At 33.6% G+C, this 7,885-nt stretch overlaps 1 protein-coding gene across 1 annotated transcript; it reads right to left on the reverse strand.

Annotated features, from left to right (window-relative positions):
• Window positions 1-582: 582 nt before the first annotated feature.
• Window positions 583-7,351, reverse strand: LOC112320037 (beta-casein). The gene is made up of 9 exons (XM_024577423.2): window positions 7,300-7,351; window positions 6,140-6,202; window positions 5,402-5,428; window positions 5,287-5,313; window positions 4,212-4,235; window positions 4,076-4,120; window positions 2,266-2,751; window positions 1,666-1,705; window positions 583-975 (listed from the first exon to the last, which is right to left on the reverse strand). The coding sequence occupies exons 2-8, from the start codon at window positions 6,188-6,190 to the stop codon at window positions 1,700-1,702; spliced, it is 666 nt and encodes a 221-aa protein (XP_024433191.2). The 5' UTR covers window positions 6,191-6,202; window positions 7,300-7,351; the 3' UTR covers window positions 583-975; window positions 1,666-1,699.
• Between the last annotated feature and the right edge of the window lie 534 nt (window positions 7,352-7,885).

Genomic DNA, 7,885 nt, shown 5'->3' on the forward strand with positions numbered 1-7,885 from the left:
ACAGTGAATGTCAGAGCTTCCTGTAAATTTTCTGTTCTTGGGAATTACTGGCTAAAACCATACAACTAAGTTCCTGCTGCTCTAAGCAAAGTCAGTGATGTGGATCAACAGGGACCACTTATCCTGCACTGTGCTGTGCACTAATCACACTAAAACTTTAATAAAACCCTATGGATTGGCTGTATACACTTGTGGAAATTGAAGCTTCAAATAAGTCAAGTAACTTTCAAAGCACCACTTCACTACAGTGTTGCAGAGCTGTGAATCAGATTTCACATTTGAAACTTTTTTCTAAGGTGATCATAAAATTTGACATCTGATGCTGAGTACTTTTGAAGGTGAAAGGCACAGAAGTAATGGTTTAACTGGGACTGTGGGTATAAATCAAGACTTTCTAGGGGAAACACAGCATATGATTATCCTTTCCCTTGACTTTTTGATATCTTTAAATATTCAATTCAAAGCATTCCATTTAATTTCAATTCTTCCATGACTATTTTTAACAACAGTAATAAACTAAAATTAGCATTAAAGAGTCTAATTAGGATTTAAAAATTAAAATGAAGACAGGGAAACTTTAATTAATATGCATAAAGGATTAATTTATTGAAATGACTGGTTAGGAAATATTAATAATAAGCACAATTACAGAAACTATTTTTATACATATATTTGATAGGTTTATGGGACTTCCAGTGCAAAATCGATATTCTGTGGTACTTTTTGAATTAAAATTTTGACCCTTTGGTTCACAGCCTGTGCTCAGTCCTCTGAGCTACACCAGCCAGGATTGAATTAAAATTTTGAAAATAGACGTTATGAGTAGAACTCTAATTAAGATAAATGCTATATAATATATAAAATAAATAAATACATTTTCAATTTTTCCATGTAGAACCATTTAAAAATGGTTAATTTTTTGATAGCATGATACAAATATTAAAAAAGATGCCACTCTTCCAGTCGCAGTCAATTCTATAGAATAGAGAACAAGTATAGAATTAGTTGTATGATAAAACTACACATCTTTCTCCATTTGTAATTTTGGTGTGACTCATTCACTGGAGAAATTTTATTACAAATTGACCATATTCCCCCTCATGCACATAAAAGTCTGCAAAGACCAAATAGCATCTCAGTCGGAATTGTTTTAGAGAAATATCTAATCTACCATAATCACTAAAATGTTTGTATGTAAAGAATCTCTCCCACTTTTTATCCTTACCATGGGACTAATTAATTTTATTTTCATCCATGAATTAAAAAACAATTAAATTTGTTGATGCCTAAGATAGAAATTACAATGCAAGTTTACTTTTAAAAAGAGCTCAAACATATTTTAAAAATAGAAAAGCTGCTTTCAATTTTTTTTCTAGAAAATGATGATAATCAAGCATAAGGACATAGACACTTGTAAACAAACCATTTAAATCTGTCAGTAACACATAATTGATATTAAAAAGATTTGAAATACAGAAAAATACATCTTTATGTGAGTACAGAATAGCCAACAATTTAGATGTCCCTGACATATTGATAATTAAGAAGTAATTATCATGTATTGATGGAGTCTCTCATTATCTTGGGTTTATTCAGAACAATGAAGTGCTAAAATATGTTAAGTATAAATATATTTAGTCTAATCTCCAAACTCTGGAAACTTACCAAAGTGAGAGACAAACATTAACTTTGAAATCCTCTAAACCTTAAAAATAAATAAAAAAATAAATCAATATGCAGCTCACTTTTTGCCAGGACACTTCTAAAAATTCTATGAGTAATGAAATAAGAATCTAAATTGTTTACCCTCCTATTTACATATGTCAGAAATAAGATGTGAATTAATGCATTTGGAGACTTGATGCACACAAGGAAAACTTCAAAACTATAGAAAATAATAAAACTGTATTTCACACCCAGATTACCAAATTTAATTCTGTGTTTAGTACGTTTCAATCTTCTTTATCTATATTCTTAACAGAATGATCAAATCAGAATCTCTGAAATAATTTCTTTCCAATGCTCAGTATCTTCTGCACAGAAAATCAGAACAATTGTATCTAAATCCTAGACACTGGAATTTAGGGGGGGGGGAATTTTTCCTAGGTTATTCAACTGTGTAACTAGTGTTGCAAATCCCTGATCTAAACTACTTGCATCTTGGATCTATTTATTATTCATTTATCCTTTTATTCTGCATCTCTCGCTTCTAATATCAGATACATATCATGAATTAAACAGTAGAGATAGAAAACTAGGACTCACTTGTTGTAAGTTGTAAATTGTGGCAATAGGTTCAGTCACAGGGTAAAACACCTGAGCAGGGTCAAGCAGAGGCTCTTGGTTGAGCAGGTAAGTGATCACTTGCTGGGAAAGAGGCAGGGCTTTGGTCTGAGAAAGGGACAGGAGGGGCTGAGTAGGAAGCCTGGGAGTCTGAAGAAGAGGCTGGGAGACCTGGTGCATCAAGGGCTGGAGCAGAGGCAGAGAAAGCTGTGGGAGATTTTGGACTTGGCGCTGGAAAAATGGCACCACTGGAGACTGAAGAAATGGCATCACATGGTGCTTAGGAAAGACGGTTGCCTTAGTATTGGGGCCTTGAATCACTTCAGGCTGAAGGACAGGCAGCGCCACAGCAGGCTGAGCAAGAGGCAGGACATTTTGTGGCAGGGCAGTGTAAGGGTTGGGCTCAGCAAAAGAATAGACAAAAGGCTGTGGCTGGACAAGGGACTGGAATTGGTCCTGGTGTTCATCCTGGAGAGAAGGAGAAAGAATCTTTGAGTCCATGATTCACCTATAATAGCCATTCATGATGAATTAACCTCCTCTCTTTTGAGCAATCATGATGGACTGAAAGGAGAGTAAAAAAATCTTTTACTTATGCCAGCTAAGAAATTATTTGGGGTCACACAAAGACTAATGACTTAAATCCTCATTGAGGGATTTCTCATTAACCCACTTCCTTTATAAGTGAACAAAGATCAAACTGAAATCAATGTTTAGGGATTTCAAACTCGTTTCTCCGTTTCCAAGTTGCCTTCAATGGCTGTGGCTAGCTGTACAGTTTGGTATTGAGAGGGCATGGACTTTTCAACATAACGTGAGGATAATTGACCAAATTGTTTTCATAGGGAAATTTTAAAAATAATTAGAGAAATTACTTCAAGGTTACTTTTGTGTATTTTAATGAAAAGTAAATCTTAATTTGTGGTTTAATTGAAGGATTTACTCGACACCAGCTAACTTGCAGCAATACTTCCCTTGGTAGATGGTAGTAATCATAAGTCTTTAAAAGAAACATTAATTTTTAAATTGATTTTGATATAGAAAAATATTTGTTTTAAGTTCCAAACAAACCCACTCCACTGTTAGAACAAGAGACTGAAATACTGCAGTGAGATAAATAGGGTATTACATGTGCAATTTAACTAAATAATTTTATGTTGTCTAAGAAAATATTTTTAAGCAAGCTCTGCTAATAATTAACTGTGTGATAAAGTCACATTATCATGTACTCAATTGTCTTGCACTTCCCTTCACTCATCTGTGTAATGAAGTCCTTTTATTAACTGCATGTTAATGTTAATATTCAACATAAAATTTTAATGTAAATCATTGAATATTTATTGTGTCATATCATCAACCATAGCAGCATATGAATATTTTCAGTTTAGAGATGAAGAAATTGAAGTACAGAGAAACTTGGGGCCAAAGTTACAGAGCTAATCAATAATCAAATTAGGGTTTGTGCCATATTGCCTTCTTATTTCTTTCATTAGCTTATCTATCTAGAGAATAAGGGGAACCTAGTTCCCAATGTGGAAACATATCTACTAGTGTGCATTTATGCCACTAGAGAAGTGAGCAAATCAATAATTAGTATTTATTCTATATTTTGCAAGTTAATTATACTTCACAATGCATCCATGTACTAAAAGTACATTGACTTAAAGTTTCATTTCTTATATTTGCATGTGTTTTCTTACCATAGTTTGGAATGAACATGCACATATGAGTATTTTGTATGTATTATATTTGATAAAAAAATTTAGATATATTCTGATCATGTTCAAATTACCTCTTTTCCCTGCTGTTTGTCATGTTCAAGCTTCTTAGGTTTTTGCTATAAACAAATCATATAAAATTGTTATGGTCTATAAAAATTAAATGGAGGAAATTTTGAAAATATTTACATTTAAGCATGAGGGTTTTACCTTGTTGAGCTGTGCAATTAAATCCTTCAGAAAAACAAAAATTAAATTAGGTTAAGTTTTCATAAACAATTTTTATTTGCCAATATAAATCAGAAAATGAAGGCGTGATAAGTTAAGGTGGACACCATGCTTGGTAATATCATCAAAAGCACAGGATAATTACTGAATCTTATATGTTTCACTATTTGGTATGGGCCTGCTATAGCAGAGACAGACAGATAAATGCAGTCAAGAAAGAACAGAAAATTAATGAACATAGTACAAAAAGAAGAATTTAATGGATACGAACTTTCTACATCACTATATACCCTTCACATGACAACAAATAATATGTAATACCCCATCTGATTCTGAAAGAGTTATATGTTAATAATAAATTATAATAACCATAGATACAGTCTCTTCATCATTCTTAGTGTCTTTTATGTTTAGGCTTCAAATGAATTATACTTAATAAATAAATACTTCCCCTAAGGATCTGAAAACCTTTGTGATGAGATAAAGTATAGACATGAAGGACTTAATAGGTAATGCCGCACCCTAAAAAGTGATGTGAGTGTGAATGCCTACTTGATTCTCACAGGCAGTTTACAACTAAGCGTCACTGTGTCTTACTCACTGAAGTGAGTACTGTAATTACAAAAATATGTCCACTTGCATGTCTGTCCACCTCCTATATTACTATTCTTTCTTATGGGCATCCTCTTTTCAGTTTACACCACAGCTCCTAGTCAATGTCTGATCCACAAAAGGCAATCAATAAATGTCAAAATAGTGAATGAGGTCACCATGGAGAGAGCTCAAGACATATAGAAAGACTGCATGGTTCATGTAAAGAAGGTGTTGGGCACAGTGACACAATTTTAGGTTGGAAGCTAGTTTAGGAAGTGCTTGAACAGTGAAAGCTGTAGACATTCATTCTGCCCTTAAGGATACATACTGGAAATTTACATCAGAATTGATATGTCACAATTAAGTGTGTTGGCTAAAGCCCAACAATAACCCTGTAGAAAGATAATACAGTGTTTTACTGTTCTAAACATGGAAAATTGTCTCAGAATGAGCATTGTCTTACCTCACTGCTTGAAAGTCTTTCTATAGTCTGTAAAGAAAAAAAATCACAACTGGATTATTGGAGAATGGTATTATTATATGGTTGAAAAATTTTTCCTGAATGAAAAAAATCTTACCTCAGTGGTTGTGCTGACTTCTTCCTTCTGTAAAGAAAAAAAACTTCATTTAGTTTTCTTAGCTAACTCATCTTTGCTATTTACTTTTTATTTTCTCCATGAAGTGATATTCCTTTCACAGATTTAAGAAATATAAAATGTTGTGTATCTTTTGAAGCCTTGAAACATAATTGTTTTTATGTCTTTTACATTTCCTAACTCTAAATGGCATGTTTTTATTTTTCCTGAAGGAAGAACATATTTGATGGGTAACAGAGAGGGAGTTATTTAAAATGTATCAAACACTTTTTATTATGATTACACATATGTCTGTAATTATGATTATTGCCTGATACTTCACCCCCTGTATGTCTTTGGACAGACACAGGAAGGATTTGGCCCCAAGCCCCAGGGTAAGAGGTGCATGAGTTTCATCACTGGATATGGTATATCCATGTAGGCTGGACACGCACGCCATTGTACTTGTGCAGTATTACTCTTTTTAATGTTTGTTTCTTTTGTTTTGTCTGTTGCTTATTTGTTGGTTTGTTTTTATTTTAAGGACTGGTAGCATGTTACCCAGATTTATGACCCTATAGGACACTGTTGAAATACTGAGTGACTACACATGACTTTCTTTAAGAATTTTAAAAATTCTGCTGAAATCTGCTGTATTGTACATCTAACACATTGATGATATTGTTCTCTTCACATGGGAAGACATTTCACTTCGTGTTAATTATCTAGAGATTTTCTTACCTCCGTTGCAAGGGCAAGGGCCGCCAGGCAGGCAAGGATGAGGACCCTCATGGTGCTCAAGGCCTGTGAGAGGGAAAAGTACTGTGGTTGTCAATGTGACATATTTTCTTAATTAAGTAGGCTTATCTCTCTTTTAAAACACAAAGTGACTGTATGTTAGAAAAGTTACTAATAGACGTTTTATTATATAACCAACGTGAAAACCTTCTGTGGCTCCTTAGGCTTACTTATCAACTTTGTACTCCAATGAAAGCCATTCAGCGTTTTCAGCTCAGCTCTACCCCACCTCACTCTTTTTTATCTCACTGACAGTACAACGTGTAGTTTTGAAAGACAGGAAAAAATTATATATAGATACAGTTTTATCAATTGATTCATTTATTTAATATGAGTAACATTTATTACTCATGTTGTCTAGCATCTGTGTTTAAAGCAGTGAACAAAATATTAAGGTTTCATCCCTGATGAATCCTCATATCCATTGGGAACAGACTAATTAAAAAATGTATACATAGATCATAGTTTATTTTACCTCTTCTTTACTAAATTAAACAGTTTTCGTGAAGATATAGTTTAATCGTATCTCCTTATTTCTAATAAGACTGAGATTTTATTTGAGTATTTCACTTATTTGCTCCGTTTATCCAGATGTTTTTATAGGACTGATGCATTGTTGTTTCCCTATGCATAGCCACCCCTCAGTCTCCATCCCCACAGACCTAATAATGACATCTATTCAATACCTGTTGAATAAAGCTTTCCCAATAATTTTTTCACAATACTTTAAATATATTTGATTTTATGACTGTGATAGTTTTAATCAATCTGGAAGACATATAATTCATGAATTAGATCTTTTAATATAGCCTTTTAACTTCCCTGTACTAAAAAGTATTAACCACTATTACCATTTTTTCTTGGACTCATAAAGTTTACTTGGCCCTTTAATTTTTACCACATCTTCTCATGCATTTCTTCTTTTTTGAACCTAATAGTATTGTCTGAGAACACTATTGAGAATACTATTAAGAATAATGTCAATACTATTTTATATACCTTCCGTTCAAAGACTTTTTAAAAAATATTTTCTTCATATATCACAACCTAGCTGAAATAAATCTAAAGAGAAGGTACATCAAATTTATATGTGAAATTCTTACCTTTTTCCAAGGTGGAGGACAAGAAGTGAAGGAGGATCTAAGTGGATGATTGTGTTTCTGCTTTTGTGGCTGTTTAAATACTGTATTTGATGGCATGTTAATTATGTGGTTTGAAATAAAATCAATAGTAAGTTTCAATTCCAAGAACTCTGCATTAATAGAAAATGACTTCTGCCTAATATCTGTCCCCAGAAATTCTGGGAAGCATTTTAACAAGGAAGCAATTCACATCTGGCAAAGGGAATCTGTCTAGGAAATGCAGTTGTCTAGTAACTGAAGACAATCATTGGAGGACAGTGACCCTCTGGCTCAATCCCCAAGTTCAGACTTAATTAGGTCTCTAGCACTTGGTGGGTCCTGAAGATCTCACTTGTTGGGTTGGCTATATGAGCACCAGACACAGGGGCTTACAAAGGCCACAGCTGCACGCTAACCTGAGCAGCTGTTAGTGTTTTATGCCGCCAGGGAGAAAAATGCCAAGATAACAAGTCCATGATGGTAGCTTAGTCATGGGAGTCAAATTGAAGAGCTCCCAAAGCCACTTGATTTGGGTACAATAAATTCTTAACTTAAATGCATGATCTTG

Source organism: Desmodus rotundus, chromosome 4, assembly GCF_022682495.2.
Source record: "Desmodus rotundus isolate HL8 chromosome 4, HLdesRot8A.1, whole genome shotgun sequence".
Taxonomy (NCBI): domain Eukaryota; kingdom Metazoa; phylum Chordata; class Mammalia; order Chiroptera; family Phyllostomidae; genus Desmodus; species Desmodus rotundus.